Source organism: Zophobas morio, unplaced genomic scaffold (assembly GCF_036711695.1).
Source record: "Zophobas morio isolate AGI-343-1 ecotype UQ-CSIRO unplaced genomic scaffold, CSIRO_AGI_Zmor_V1 ptg000243l, whole genome shotgun sequence".
Classification (NCBI taxonomy): Eukaryota; Metazoa; Arthropoda; class Insecta; order Coleoptera; family Tenebrionidae; genus Zophobas; species Zophobas morio.
This window is the reverse complement of record NW_026972347.1, coordinates 66,971-83,676: the sequence shown is the minus strand read 5'-3', so window position 1 is coordinate 83,676 and position 16,706 is coordinate 66,971. Positions and strand designations below refer to the sequence as shown.

General features: G+C 30.5%; 2 protein-coding genes across 2 annotated transcripts; one reads left to right on the top strand and one right to left on the bottom strand.

Moving 5' to 3' along the window:
- Nucleotides 1-391: 391 nt before the first annotated feature.
- Nucleotides 392-4,134, bottom strand: LOC135146608 (far upstream element-binding protein 1-like). Its single transcript, XM_064078729.1, has 15 exons — nucleotides 4,001-4,134; nucleotides 3,033-3,096; nucleotides 2,919-2,983; nucleotides 2,589-2,659; nucleotides 2,473-2,524; nucleotides 2,351-2,415; nucleotides 2,178-2,270; nucleotides 2,064-2,126; nucleotides 1,867-2,008; nucleotides 1,705-1,812; nucleotides 1,587-1,637; nucleotides 1,484-1,524; nucleotides 1,331-1,400; nucleotides 1,122-1,270; nucleotides 392-1,065 (listed from the first exon to the last, which is right to left on the bottom strand). The coding sequence occupies exons 1-15, from the start codon at nucleotides 4,098-4,100 to the stop codon at nucleotides 454-456; spliced, it is 1,746 nt and encodes a 581-aa protein (XP_063934799.1). The 5' UTR covers nucleotides 4,101-4,134; the 3' UTR covers nucleotides 392-453.
- A 1,684-nt stretch (nucleotides 4,135-5,818) lies between these two features.
- LOC135146575 (phosphatidylinositol-binding clathrin assembly protein unc-11-like) lies at nucleotides 5,819-9,768 on the top strand. Its single transcript, XM_064078695.1, has 10 exons — nucleotides 5,819-5,926; nucleotides 6,030-6,088; nucleotides 6,197-6,293; nucleotides 6,375-6,487; nucleotides 6,541-6,737; nucleotides 6,796-7,056; nucleotides 7,410-7,725; nucleotides 7,839-7,905; nucleotides 8,652-8,841; nucleotides 9,670-9,768. The coding sequence occupies exons 1-10, from the start codon at nucleotides 5,874-5,876 to the stop codon at nucleotides 9,766-9,768; spliced, it is 1,452 nt and encodes a 483-aa protein (XP_063934765.1). The 5' UTR covers nucleotides 5,819-5,873.
- The last annotated feature ends 6,938 nt before the right edge of the window (nucleotides 9,769-16,706 follow it).

Here is a 16,706-nt window from a genome sequence, read left to right as displayed (position 1 = left end):
GAAAAAAGTTAGAATTATACTACCATTACTATAAGTCGACCTGTAAAAACACAATTTTTGTTAAAGCTTGAAAAAGATGACGCATTTATAGTAAATATTGAGGCTCCCGTTGCAACACAATATATATATGGACTGGAAAAGTCTGTGTAAAGTCCAATAACGTAAAATATACACGTATATATTACAAATCGTGACAACGAATCAACTTATGATTTACAAAAAAACTTGTCAGGGTGAGTGAGCGGGTTATCTACGACAAGAATTATCGCAATTACAACGCCACCTATAAAAAGACCAGTAATGGAATAATAAAATACTTTACTTTTTAGTCAATAAACATAAGGGGAGGGGACTGAAGGACCACAAAAATTAGTTTAAAAAGCGAATGCCATAAAAACTTTATTACATCCACTTGAGAAAATATTCAATAACAAAGCAGGTAAAACAAAAGCCTTAGACAGAGGGAGGAGGCGGTGGTGGGAGGGAGTCCGTCTGCTGCTGGGCTTGAGGCTGATAATAGCCGGCTGAGGTGGTATACTGCTGCTGCTGCTGCGGTTGGGCCGAAGTAATGCCCTGTTGTGCGTAGTACGCCTGCCACGCGTACCAATTCTGCCACTGCTGCTCGAGAGTGAGCTCGCCAACGGCACTTAAAGAGCCATCCAGGGTCGCCTCCTCCGCACTGGCAGAGAGGCTCTGGTTCGGATCCTGCGACTGGAGTGACTCCTGAGAGTGCTGACCGGGCGTTCCCAAGTCGCCGCCAGCGCCGTAGCCGTTCACACCTTGAGATTGTGGCATGGGACTTTGCGAAGGCGCCTGGGCATAGTAGGCTTGCTGAGAAGGTGTGGGCGGCTGCTGAGTCTGCATGGCTGCTGCCGCGGAGGGCTGAACATACTGGCCGTTCCATGACTGTGGAGACTGGACTTGCTGGGGATACTGAGTATAAGCGGCGTAGGCGTACTGCTGCTGTTGGGCGTACTGAGGAAAGGCCTGGGGGGACTGCTGATAGGCCTGTTGTGGCCATGGCGACAGGGGATAGGCCGGCTGTGCCCCCACCATTCCCGTCACCTATCCAGCGTGGGAGTGTTAGTTATATAGCCGCCTTAAGTAACGTAGAGGGCGACCTTCTCCATAATTAAGGCTTTCGCGCTGGCCAGTTGTTGGGGTGTCCCCTGCAAAATAAAGATCTTGTAGGGCGAATTAGGTGGGGCCTCTTGTATGAGCTGGACTCGAGCGCCCGACTGCTGCTGGATCGCCTTAATGGTGTCGCCCTCTTACACATCATAACATTATAATTATGGCAAATCTCAAAAGAGAACAAAATAAGGAGTACTTGTTCCAATGACCAAACCAACTTTGTCTATTGGAACCTTAAACTCTTCGCCATTGGTCCCAAGAGAATTCTACGCAAGCAATTAGTCACCAAACAACCAACGTGGAAATAGTAAGCGCAAAAGCTATAGTGATCAAAAGAAGAGGAGCCAACCCCTTGAAGCAGCAAATCAACTTGAGCCTGTGCCGCTTGAACTAATAAAAGTGCAAGGGATATATTATAAGGAAAAAAAACACCCAATTCATATAACAAATACTTTGCTGCGGAGTGCCGGATATGATAAGCGCGCGGGTGTCCGGCAAGTTATCTACACGTGGCATGAGAGGCTTTATAAAGCGGGCAGGTAGGTGGACACAGCAACGGAAAAAACTAACCAGGACCCATCTGCACCATCGCGCCCGTATCCATTTGTAGTTTCTTAATAGTAGCGCCTTTCTGGCCAATTACGAGCCCCACAAAAGATCGTGGGATGATCTTCTCCACTAGAATTGTGTGCGCATTAGCCAAGAGAGCGCAACGAATTAAATACATGCTGCCTTGGTTAAGAACAGGAGTTCCGTATTGGTTAACGATGGTGGCAGGCCTGACCCCTTGAATACCCCCGTCCATGGCCGCCACGAGGTTATAAATAAGCTGCTTAGCTAGGTGAACGCACTCGGGCGTCCCCGTAATCTGAACCTGCATCAATAAAGTTCAGTACTTATTACTAGTCCTTCGCGAACATTAAAAGTACGTCTTTTTCGTTCCTCTCCACCACCAACTCTTGAATAACAGAAATGCGCGCTCCAGAGCGCTCCTGTCCACACTAATAAGTAAACGGACATCTCCCACGTGATGACTACGTGACCTGCAAGTCGCGCAAAGTCAGGCCACCCTTCCCAATAACCAACCCGACTCTGTCCGCCCGGACACCGAGCTTCTCTGTAATATGTCCGGATGACTGTGCGAAAAAATACATGTTAGACGACTGACCAATTTATTCTTCAATGAAAACAAAAATAGTTCGTAACAAATATGTACTGATGAGGGCGGATCTATAACTTCTCGAATGACAACCTCCGCTTTTCTTATTTGCTCTTCCGTCCCTTGAAATTTAGTTGAAATATAAGAAAAACAATAATAAAAGTTATAGATAAACCAACCCGCAACATAGACATAGCGGTTGTTCCCACCATCGTGGGATTCCGTGGCGACCTGCCGACCAGTTTTTAGTCACAAAAATAAAAATCACCAAAAGGAAAGCCAAAGATGTCATAACTTGAACACGGGCTCCGGATTCAGCCTGTATTTTTTTAATTGTTTCACCGTTTTTACCAATAACAAGCCCCGCTGAAATTAAATAAATGCATAAACTTGATAATAGTAAATATTTACTTATATTATTATATTAAAGTAATTTGTTTATTTTAAACATTTATATAATAATTAGTAAAAACCAATTTTCTTTTTTAACTAATTTTAAATTAATTAATAAAATATAAATAGTCTTCTTATTATTCTTTATAGAATTTCAAAATTTTTTTATAAAAGTATATATGAAATATTATTCTATACAATAAGTTCGAGAAAAAGTTATACGAAAAGGTACCCATAACGTTAGGAATTAGTACATCTTTCTTAGTGACGAATCCCAAACCGAGATATTGCGAATCTCTATAATATAACAGATTAAAAATTTTAACTCTATAAAGCGTTAACTTACAGCATAACGGAAGGCCGCTTTGGATCAAAACTATTCATAACTTCTTCAATTCGTCGTTTCTCAGCTAAAATCAATAGTAATTACAATCGTAATAATAATAAAAAGATGAAGTTAAGTAAAAACGAAATAAAGAATTAATAAAGAAACGAGAAATAAAAAAACATTAAAAATATATAATCAAAAATATAAATTTTGAAATAATTGTTACGCATACTAAAAAAGCGATTTACCAAATAATAATAGCCGCTATCTACCAAAAAGTGTATTTACTTAACAAAAAAAGAGACTCGATTCCAGTAAAACAAACATGTAAAGCAGCCCCAAACTAGCAGGACAATAGGCCGAGCATAATAATATTAAGCTTCGCATATATATAAAAGTAACCGAGAACACTAATTTTAAACTAATAAACCAAATTATCTACAAAAAATACTCAATTACAACTTATAAACAATTTATAAGTTAGTTCATCAAAGGCAAATATTTTCAAGATCTTTGAGTAATTTACCTTTAAAAAAGGCCGAACCTGTGTTTTCTGTTTCAATAAAAACACTACTTTATCTACTATGAACACAAGTATATTGAAATTCTAAAGCAAAATTATCACTGTTAATAGAAGCATTATTATTATATTATCTTCAGTAAAGATATTATCACTATAAAAAAAGGAAATGGTACAAAACGTAATTAATTTATGCCAATTTTTAGATCACCCAAATCTAACCAAAGCTGACAATAGTGACCTCCATCACAAGGCGTTTAAGTCTAATAAGTTAAATATCTAATATATATAAATAAGGGAAATAACAAAAAACGGCACGGGCTATGGGACAAGTTATAAAGAATACTATAAAAAAATATATATTTTCTCCATAATATTTTTTCCATTAAAAAAAGAAAAGAAAAAAAAGTTAAAAAAAAAAAAAGAAAAAGTTAGTTGAAGCCGTCAAAAGCAGCAAAAGTCTTACTTTTCAAAGCTTCTGCTCGAGCTTTGGCAAGAGCTAAGACATTCTTAAAATCAGTTTTAGAACTACTATCAACGGAATTGACGGCTTCTGTGGATGTCATACTTCAATTTAAAATGATAAAACAGTTAAATTAATATTAAGTTCTCAATAACTATCGGCAACAGTAGAAAAAGGAAAAAAGGGAGAGACGCCAATCTGGCGAAGTATAAAATGTAATCAAGCAAAGTACCATTTGTATTATAATTTCGCTAAAGCCGCGTGGCTACATAATACTAAATTATTTGGTATTTAATGGTCACTTAACAAAAAGTAACAATTTAAGTAATTTCAACCAAATTGTATATCATATCGAGCGTCTCATAAAGTTTCGATTACTTTTAACTAGTTATAAAAAGAATCCTGTGTACATCAACTATTAATAATTACATTTACATAATACTAGATTTTTAAAAAAAAGTTACAATTTAAATAATTATGTCTTAAGTTTGTGTTACATAATAGATTAAAGAATGATCGTCTCATAAGGTTTCGATATATAAATAGTTTATATGCACAAGCATTATTTTTTTTAACGAATTATTCAAAGTTCAGAATTTAAAGTTTGCCAAGTTATAATTAAATCGCTTTCTTTTTATTTTCCTTTTTAAAAAAGGTCGGTGGTAGTGAGACAACACAAGAATCATAGGGTAGGCGGCATTAGTATATCAACAACAGGTTCAAAAGAAGGTTTTACACCAGGGTATTTCTTAAACATGGCTTTACATCAGAACAGTGACCAACCACCGGTATTATTATGCTACATGGATAAACCACAGGGAAATTAGTACCTAAATTTCTCTTGTCTACAGGGGTTTAACCATATTTTAAGCGCTTTCAAAACCATGCGTAGAGCAACTCTCATACTGCAATCCTTATTTTAATAAAGAGCGTGCTATACTAAAAACGAAAGACCGAGAATAACAACCATTTAGCAGGGCCCGTAAGGCTTCAACCAACACAGCTGAGGGCTAACGTATAACTGGAACATAAATCATGACCAAATAATAGCCAAAGGCACTTTGACCTCAGCGCTAGATTAGGATGTTGCGGTAAGTCGTCAATGAAGAAATTTTATTTCATCCATTTTTTCTTTCCGCTAAAGTAATTTTTTTCGTTACACTTTGATAAAACAAGCTAATTAGCGTTTCTCGAGTGTTACTACTAGTTCCTCCCTAGAAGAGTATTTAATCGGGTTATTTCACCTTGATAGTTCCTTAAAGCTTCGGTGACCTCATCAAAAGTGTAACACGGTATAACCCTTGTATAACTCTTGTATTATCATAGTAGGATGATTGAAAAAGCCAAATTTTTTCAGTAGGTAATCCGCTGACAACGGGTGAATTTAGGATGAGCTTTAGAAAAAAATTACTAAATAAACCGTTAAATCACGATAGTAAAAAAAAAAAAAAATAAAAGGTAAAGATATCCTATTTACTTATTATTTTTGTATTAAAAGGTTCCAATTTAAAAACTATACTTTTTACAAGAATGTTACAAGAATGTAAAGTATTTGAAAGTTTTATTAGTATAGTATGAAAAAATTTTGTCGAGTTTCATTTGAAACAAAATTTGCATTAAAGAAAAATATTACAAAATAGGCGAAAACGTTTGGGATGCCTGAGTGGGCTCAGCACTGGCTACTAGAAACTTGCCATTTTTAAATGTACAGCAAACCTTGAAACAACTGTAATTAGGGCTAGTAACTCTTGCATGCGTATTTCTATATAATTACTAACTATATTATTGATTGGAAAAGTTTCTTTTGGAAGCATTTATTATATATAAATAAATTTAAGGAAGTTTTTGTAAGTAATAGAGATGGCTTCAGTATATTATGAGTTTTAAGGACGCCGTTACTGTGGTTACCACACCGAGTGAATTAAGCAGGTACACGTAAGCCGTGTGTAAATTTTGGTCAATTTTGAACTATTAATCTTATTAAAATTATTATTACTTGGTTAACAAAGGTGCATTTATCTTTTTATTATAGATCCATATTAAAAGCCACAGAAGCAAGTGACTTTAGGCCTAAACCCAAACACCTCCATGGTAGATTAAGCTGCTAATCTTTAAAATTGTTTATTTATTAAAGTACTTAATTTAAGAGTTAGTTGAACCTTTGCTACTGTATATATTTTTTAATAATATTCTTTATAGCGCTAGTGGAATACTCGAACAGAGGAAAAAATGATAAAATTATAGAACAACTTTTAAAAAGGACAAGGGAGAAACACTGGGCTGTCGTGTTAAAAAGGTTTATTTTATTTCAATAAAGGCAAGTTTAATAATGCTTTTCAGTCTTTTAGAGTAAATTTTTTTTTTTTAAAAATAATAGTTTAATCACGATTCATACCCTTCTTTCTCGCGGGAGTCTTTTTTTTTCCTCTCGACTTTCTCGCTGGGAATCAAATACTTTTGGACATCTCAGCGGATATTACGATAAATATAGTACAAATTTTTTAAATAAGAAAATTCTACTTATAATTTCCTATTTGAAATAGGCTATGAAATGTCCGAAGTTATTCGACAGTATTCTTCTTATTTGGGTGAGAAAATCTATACTCATAATCGTTTGGGGAAGGATCCTTTAAGGGGAAGTTTGAAGCAAAGTTTCATACACATCCAATCTACTAACAATCAAGAAATGTTTATTCTTTTTGAACTGCTTCTCGATCAGGCGGGATCATTATTAAAGCTTGTATAGTTATTATTATTATCATAAATATTTTCCATCTCTGTTTTGATTTTTATTTTAGGATCTTCCCCCTGATTTGTACAACAGCGCTATTGTTTACCAAATTTACTTTCTTCTCTTCGGTGATTGTGTTCGTTTGTATGTCCTTCTGAATCAAGTGGCCATCTACTTTTTGGATATATTTATAAAATTAAGTCGAGAGGAAGCAGTTAGAGCATTTCAGCATCTGAAGACCTTCTGCTCCCACGTGGAGAAGATGAAGTTTTTTACAGAAATGGGAGCTAAATTGCATACTTTTTTAGAAGTTCCAAAATTCAATTTGGTTTTTTTTATATTCTATTTATTATTATTGCTACCTTCTCCCTTTCTATACTTTTTTACTGTTTGTACTATTTATATTCTTTAAATCAAATTTCTTATATTAATTTAATAGTAAATTTATATTTATCAAATTTTATTTTCATAGAGATTGAACTACTTACTAATTTAAATTAAATTTTGTCTTGCGTTTATTATTGTTACTCATTGTATAATAATTATTTGTTTCTTTTTTAATATAAGCACAAAAAATTTATAAATTTTTACTTTTTTTAGAATAAATTTAATTTTTTTATGAAAAGTAATTTGGATTATTTTCTATATTAAAAATAATCTTATTTAATTTGAATTTCCCAGCTTCCCTCCACTTTGATTCCGAGTTTAAAAAAATACTTAGAAGAGACCGAATCTCCCGCGAAGTTTAAATCTCCCGTTGATCAATCTAATTCTATTAGAACCGCTAGTAGCGGAATTTCCTCTACTTACTCGCAATTTCGAGTGCCGTCAGGAAGAGGACTTCCTCAAGTATTTGATCAATCTACTAATTCTCAGTACTTGAAATTTCGGGATCATCACGAGAATCTGCTTAGCATGGACGATTCTTCGTTTCAAGATTCAAGCAACTTTAATTATAACGCACGCACGAATACTAATAAACTTTCCACGCAAGAAAGTATATAATTATTAAGTTTTTTTGGGGGTTTAATATTTTTATAGAAAAAGTTAGTTATTTTAACTAATTTTATTTTTATTATTATTATAGTTAATTTTAATTATTATTAATAGTTTTGGATCTCTTTGATCCTTTAAGAAATGATTTATACCCAAGCACGGCCCAAGCTCAGAATGATTGGTAAAGTTTTTATTTGTAGTTCTTTTTATTTGTTATCATTTCTTTAATAGTTATACTTATATATTTTTTAAAACTTAATTTTATTTTAATTTGTAAAAATGGTTTAAATTATTTTTTATTGCTATGAATTTTTTAAATACATTACTGAATTAATCTTTTTTAGATTAAAAATAATTTATTTATTTATACATGGTTATTATAATAATTATACCCAAATTTGATTAATTTTTAAACTTTTAATTTTTTAATTTGGCTTATAATATTTATAAGTTTGGTTTTTTCTTATTTTATAATTAAGTTCGAACTGAACGTTAGTGTTTACCCAATTAAATTTGAATTTTTATTTTCAGTTTTTGTTTAAAATATTTTATAAGAAAATTAGAAAAGAAATAATTAAAGTATATAAATTATTTGAAATTTTATTTTTTTAAAATATCAAACATACACCTGATGTATATAATTTTAAATTATATTTAAAATTTTACTTTTTAAAAAATATATTATACTTTATTGATTACGATAATTAGTTGAATTTTATTTTAAATTGTTATATTTTTTTTGTTTTTTAGTAAAATTTATTCTTTAACTTAATTTTATTGTATTTATAATGTTTATAATTTTTAGTTATCAAGTAAATTTTATATATTATCCTTTAACAGAACGCATAAATTACTACTTTTTATAACTTGATTTGCCTATAAATTTTATTTATCATAAAAATTCAGAATTTCCTAATTATTAAATAGTGATTTCGCACGTCAAAGTTTTGAAGCTCCGCCGAAACTCGAAACTTTGCAGGAACCGTTTAGTCTTCCTTCTCATTATAGAAACGATTTTATTACTTCTTCTCAGCAAATCAACGCATCTACTACTGAATTTTCGTTTTCAGACCGTAAAGATTTCTTGCAGAGTGATTATGATTCCGCTGAAAAAGACGTAAATTATTTGATGCTTATTATTTATAATTTATAATTTTTAGATTTACTTTTATTATTTTGGATATTTTCATTTGAATGACAAAATTATATATATAGTACTAATTTTTTTGTTTAAAGATTATTTCTTTAAAAGTATATTTATTATTATATTATTCATAATTGTACTTTTTATTTTGTAACGATTGTCTAAAATTTTTATAAACTTGATTTTACGTGTAAAGTTTTGTTCCAAGTTTATTTTATTTTTAGTTCATTTTTTTTAGCATATTAATTTTAGTTGTACTTTTGTTAGTTTGTATTCTCTGGATATTTTAGGTATGAACTTATTACTTTTTATTTTTAGATTATTTGCTTATAAAATTATTTTTCTTACTATATTAATTTAATTTATTTGTAAGTATATAAAGTTTGTTTTAAGATTGTTTGCTTTTCAATTACTTTATAGTTGATTATTAGATCTATAAAGTTCTTTACCTGTTTTGAATTTAATATTTTAATTAACTTCAGATTGGAGCTTGTCCTTATCTTATTTTTGTTTTATCTTTTTAGAAGTTTTAACTTTAAATAAACATTTTAGTTAACACCAATTTCGATTTACATTAGTACTCCAATTTTTAATTATAAATTTTTGATTTTTATTTTTATTGCTTTAGTTTACTATATTTTTTAATTTTTCAGTGTTTATAATCTTTTTTAAAAAATATTAGTTTTATATTTATAAATATACTGCTTAAATATTTGTGTTTATAACATTTTAAACATTTTAAACTTTTTATAAATTAATAACTTTTTTATAAATTTTTAGTTCACAATTAATTTTTTTTAGATTCCTTTTCAAAGAACTTCCTTGAATCCTTTTGATTTTCAGTCACCTTCCGGTTCCGAGGAGCGACCGACTCATCGCAACACTAATCCCTTTCTTTAAAACTAATAAATTTTAATTTTATAAGAATTTGAAAAAATAAATTGTTGGCATTTAATTATTTTTTTGGAATTTCACGTCTTTTCATTATTTAAATTATATATAAGGTTTTTCATCACCCTAAAAGAACTTATTAAAAGTATAAGGATACTTATATTTTTTTACAGTATATAATCATTAGATACAAAAGAAACCTTTTATATCAAACGTTTAATTTTTGGTACATTTGCGCTGAAATTCTCAGAAGCCTTTCTTAGGAGTTCAGAGTTCGGCAAACTAAAAACAATCTATTTTCTAACAAATTATTTCATTTAGTAGCGAGGAATACTTTTTATATCAAGCGTTCATTTTTTTCCTTAAAATTGCTTTGGAATTAGAATTCGAGGCAAACTAAAAGCAATCAAATTTAAAGGGGCGTTATTGCAAAGTGAAAGATGAAAGAATCATAAAATGTATATGGCGTATTTTAGAAAGGAAAGAAGTTCATAAAGTTTCTAAAGCGCATTTAAAGATATTTAATAGTGATTTTGAGTAAAAGGTAATTTTACTTATTACATCTGGGCTCTGCAAAATTTGTAAACGATTACTTTTCTATATAACTATTTAGTAAAGTTTACATCATAGCCATGAATATTTGTTCATTTTTGGTTTTGCAAAAGTTTACATATTTATTTAAACTTCGTTATCACAAGGAAAACTCATATTAAAGGTTTTGTTCCATATTAATATTTAGTTTCTTTTTTTGCAAAAAAAGGATTGAAAAAAAAAAGTGACACGCCCTCTCGTAGACATAAAAAAATTGGATTTAGGCGGTTTACTAGGAGTTGTCGATAGTTTTAAAAAATTACTTAAGCGGTGTTTCGAAAGTTCGCCTTATGACGCTCTTACTAAATGAAAAATATATATTTCAGCTATTTAACAAATTGATGATGCACCGTAAGTTTTAACAAAAAGCATAAGTTTACTATACTATAGTCGTAAACTTAGTTCTTCATCTTTAAATTTTTTTAAGTTCAAGAGCGAATACTTACAATAAAGAAAGAAACATGGATAGTTGAGAAAAGTTCCAGCGATTAAATGTGGTGCCAATAAAGAAAACAGAGAAAGCAAACAGAACTAGTTTTCCATCCTGATCTTGCACCGAAATAGGAGTATAGTTACTAAATTATGCTACTGTGAGGCAGGTATGTATTTATTAAAATTTGTTAGACTCCACTAATAAGTATATTAGATTAATCTCTAAGTGCATTGTTTAATAAGCGTGGGATTTGGTTAGAAAACTTTTATATGAGAACAATCTATCTCTACTAAGTTACTAAAAGAAAAAAGAAAGAAATCTATACACTTTTAAAATTCTGTATCTAACTTAGTACAAACGCACTTATTGTTTTTCGCAATCCTTAGGAGGATCTAGCCGTCCTTTAACTTGGTATAAAATTTATTAAGTAGAAGTATATTTAAGATAATCGCAAAGTTAAGTTTTATATAAAATTAAATCCTACAACAAATTTAGTTGCATATACAAAATCGTTTATTATGAAATTTTGTTTAACTGCCAAGTATAATACGTAGATTTTCTACATTTATGAAACGTGATTTGTACATTACTATTTTTTTAGCATTATAAAAAATAATTTTGTTGAGAGAAGTAGAACAATTTAACTTTACGAAGATAACAGGAACCATATTTTATTAAAGTTTTTGATTACTTTTTTGTAAAATAATATTATTTACTTCGACGTAAGTTGAGAATTCTTCTCAAGAACTCTCGACAGAGAAAAAGGAGGAGGAAGTGCGCTATATTTGTAAACCTATATATAAGTTAAGATATTTTTCTTTGTGGTGCATAATACTATAATAAAAATTAAAAAATTAAAAATAAACCTTAACGTTTAAAATAGCCTTTTACTTGTTAATACATATTCAAAGTAATTAATGTAAAATGATCTACTTTGTTGTGAAATGTCAGCATATGTTTTTCCTCGCTGTTTTATTATTAACTTATCGACTGTTACTTAGCAGTCTGTAAAAATTTCAAAATCTTTCTTAGTTAATATGAAAGTTATATATATGACTTTTTATTATTTATGCCTTCAAGTTTTGTATACTTGCAATTTCAGTTATAAAAACTTGTAATTTGGGCAATATGTTTAAAAAAGATCTAGTTTGTACTGATGTTTTAATAAGGTCTTTTTTTTTTCTTTTCGTAGTGTTAAGTATGAATACTATGGTTACTAGTGAAATTAGTATATCTTTGCCTAACCACCTTCCCGTATAATTTTAGACCAGCTAGACAACATTTTAACCTAGAGAGCCCGACAACAAAGTTATAATAATTAAAATACAAAATATACTAAATACCAACAAAAAACTTAGAAATTTTCCAGTAGTAATAAAAAGACTAATTGAGTATGATATTTTTAAATAAAGGCCGACGGAAAGTTTATAGGTTTTATATAATACTAATTATCTTTAAGTATGTTTAAAAGCAATACAAAAAAATAACAAATACATAGAAAACGTAAAAATTATTATAGTTTCAAACAATCTTGCAAAACCACCGACCGATATAATTTTGTGGAATTGTAACTTTTTTTTATAAAAAGTTAACATAAAGCCCTAAAAAAATTAATAAATTTGCGCGATAATACATATATATGTATATATAATAAAAAGTCGGTGACTTAGGCTAGACTAAGGCTAAAAATCATAAGTAAAGAAAATATGCCTTCCTCTCTTTCCAAACCCTTCCTAATATTCTAAGGTGGCTTTAAAATTTAATGACAAATTAAACCTTATGTTCATCAAATTTTAGTCCTCCATTATCCTTCATTTTCCTTGTAAATTCGTCCTATAATGCATTCAAGTTATAAATTTAAAAAAAAAAAATTTAAACTTTAGTATATACTACCAAGTATAAAAGAGTATTATTTAAGCTTACTTAGTACGAATAAGTTTGCCTGCACGTATCAATATTTTAGTATTAACGCGTAAAAATGCTTTGCTAACTAAAGTAGGTTAATAAGAACACGTAATTTTAATCCTTTTTATATCGGATGACAAAAATTAATTATTTTCAATTAGTTGGTATTAAACGTTTATTAGAGAGATATGACAGTATATATAATTCTCTCAGGTAACTTAAACCAAATTCTTTTCTTTCCCTTCTTTCAACATTAATAGAAAATACAAAATGTTGTCACTGTTTTTGCATTTTACAATATAATTGTTACGTTGATTTTAATAATTGTAATACACCTCTTTATTTGAAGGAAGTGATAAAGTTGGATAAGTTGGCTCAGGATACTTAGACCTTTCATACATTTCTATTTTTATGATGGCCTTTTGTTTTTCTAGTTCCTCTATATCCATTAAAATTTTAAGAAAGTTTATTCAACATTAAATACGACGAAAGTTCAACTATGGTAAATAGGGCATGCCTAATTCTTCCCTGAGTTTATTTTCCATGTCCTCTAACTTTTTTTGAGCCTCTATGTGCTGTCTGATAAAATTAACTAAATTGTCTTTCTCGTTTTTAGAAAAACCTATAAACTAACAAGTTGTTAAAAAAGTTATTAGTTATAAGTTATTGAAATATAGTTTACAACTTTTGTTGGATTATTGTGTGTATTCATTGTCCTAAAACTTTTAAGAAGGATTCATATATCCAAAATTTATTTTATAATTTTTTTAAGCTATAAAAACAAAAAGGGAATTCTATAAAACGATTATTTTCGTTGCAAGAAAACTTATACTTTTAATGAACAAGTTTAAAAGCGATGAACACATACATAAAAGGAATTTAATTTAAAATTAGGCTTAGTTGCCTTATTTGTATCGTCTTCCGCAGGTCATGCGATTGCTCTCTGTAAGATATTAAATTCATATAACTTTAAATGTACTAAAAACTAAAAGTTACTACTGATTAAATTATTTTGAATTCCTTTTTAGAAAGACAATATAATAATCTTTAATTTTATTCTGAGCAGCTCATACCATTTCCTCCCTCGAATGTATTATTTATTTAAGAGCTTTTCAGTTAGCTAAAAGCGTAGGGTAATATATTGTAAAAGTTCTTGCTTGCCTAATTGTAAACACTTGAAAGAAAGACATTTAAGTATTGACTAAAGTGACAAGTTATTAAAATTATACAATTTTAAAAATAGAAAAAAAGGATTACAAAATAATTTACTTAAGACAGAAAATAAAGTTTATAAATTCCGTCCACTTGCGAGTTTACAAAGGTTGTCAGTTATGCCTCGTGGTCCTTTGTAACAAAATATATAAATTTTTAGTTTTATTTTTATGATTATTTCTCTTTTTCATCGTAATGATAATAAGCTATAAAAGTTTTACAAATTCATGTGTAACCAACGGATATTACTAGCGGAGTTTCAATTATGTTAATATCATGTTATAATTAGATGTTATAAAGGTATTTCTCCTAAATAAAGTCAGTAAACTTTAACTGTACGACTATACTTACATGTATTAGGGTTAAACTTAAAAAGTTCTTTAGCACAATTTTTTTAATTAACTTCACTCCCTAACAAGATGGTCATACCGGAAGTTTTTAATAGAGCGATTAGTGTTATATTTTTATCAAATTGCTTGACTGTTTATACCTTTAAACTTCGATGCACTTGGTAACTAGCCATGTCGGGCAAAGTAAGAATATTTACCGATGTATGACGTATCCCAGGCTACATACGCTAACAAAAGTATCTTGTCCCATATAATAGGTCTTATATTGATTTATAAAAACTGGGATCAGCTAGATGGAAAAGAGAAAATTTTGATACTTACTTTTTTTTTCTTTCGTTCTACTTTGGTAGAACATTTAACTAGCTAACATGTCTAGACTGTTAGTTAGTTCTTTTTATAAAAGTAAGTTTATCCTAAGCTTTGACCTTTTGAAAGATAACTTAGGTTAATGATAAACAGGTTTTTGGCAGTTGACTAGTGCCTTGAAAATTAAGAGGATTAAATTAGACCTAGGCTAAATAACTTAGGGTTGATAAATACTTTATGATGACTTTAGAATAGACAGAAAACTAGTCTCGTTGTTGTTTTCACGTCCTGTGCAAGGATATAACTTTAACATCTTTGTACTAATAAACTTCGAAGAGCTAAGGAACTAATAATAAAATTAGGGTCTACTTTTTTGATGAGCCCGCGTATTTCAGTAGTTTTGCAAAAAACTTACTATAAGTTCATCGCCTATTTTTATGTTTATTTATTTCTACAAATTAATACTTTTATGATACTCGCTAAAAATACTATGATACAGTATTTATCCTTCTTTTAATATATCTTTCTGTTAATTAATATAATGAAAATACTCTAATAAAAGTCCAGTACTGCTCTGGCGTACTAGCTAACGTAGCTGCCAACAAAACCCTAAAAAGATAAATTTGGATCTCGATATTAAAAGAATTTTAAGCTTGAGAATTATACTGTTGCCTCGAACTCAAAGATATAGGACATTTAATCAGATGCATAAGTGTATTACTGAGCTATGACCCTACTTTCCTAGCGAACGACAAAGCTAACCCCTTCTTCGACGGAGGAAAGAAGGAGAGGTAATTAGTTAATTGTCACTTACAGAGAGGGTCTCTATATTTTTAAAGGCATATAAGCACGTAGTTATTAGGGTTTAATCTTCTCAATGATATTTTATAATAAAATAAACGGTTCTGATGACAACTCTAATAGTAAGCTTTATAAAAAGGTAATTTACTTGGACTACTAATAATAACTAATAGCAGATGCTACAGTTTTAAAGAACCGACCTAAATACTTTCGTACGCAATAAAAACTACCGGAACAGTTTTCGCAGCTTCCGTTAAGTATGGTATACCCTTCATGAAAGTAAGGATTCATGACCCACAGGTCGATATCGTAAATCGCACGAAAGAGATCGTTCCTATATAAAAATTCGCGTCTGCCGGCGCTCTTAGTCGTGCGGTTTCTTCCGATAGGTAGAAATATTAACGGCTGGCAAACGAGCGCCATCCGAAAGCGGATTAAAAGGTAGATGCAAGAACATTTGTCCCGGGTGAACAGTAGTGAAATTTTCGGCCTTAAAGACAGAAGACACTGCCTAAAAATTTATGCACCAACAGGAAAGAGCTTCAAGGGGCTTGTTAGTTTACTGGACACGGGCTAAAGGACTTCTTTTATTGTCCCCACTTAAAAAAACCTTCAAGGTAATACAGCCTTAAATTTTTTAGTCTCGCAAGACTTCTAAACAATTTGGAAAGAGAAGATTTTCATTCCATTAGAGTTATATGGAAGAAAATTATAATTATAACAGCACTCCCTACTCTTAGTACTGGTTGAAAGTACTCTTGAATATGCTAACTATATATACGATGAAAACTGTTTATCATGCATGGTTATATCAGCAGAGCCGCTAACGAGAAACGGCAGAGACTGAGTGTTAAAGCTATCAACTATTTGATTATACTAACTTATATTGCACGTTCCAACACTATCGTGTCAAGGTTGGGACTGCCTAAAAAACTCTGAAAACAGGTTATAGTACGCTAACTGCCACGAAAATCACCACGGCGAGTTACGGGGAATGTTTTATACTACCCTTCAGTTTATTTATTTATAAGAACGTTACTCCCTTCACTCGAATTTAAAAGAAGAGCAAATGCGTTGTTCAGCTTTAGCGTGCTTTAATAATTGTTTAAAATAAAAATTTAATCTGTTTAAATATGGTTTTCTTAATCCTTTTAAAAAGTTCCTTTAGAGCTATTAAGTTTTTAAATGCACACTCCTTCTAGACGCTAAGCTCTTTTTGATCCTCTAATCAATTATAACAACACTAAGTTCGGCCCTACATATCGAAACAGTAACTCAAACTTGTCCTCTACCCTATCAAGCTAGACCTATAAACTGAAGTATGTTACGAAACCAAAGCACAAATTCTT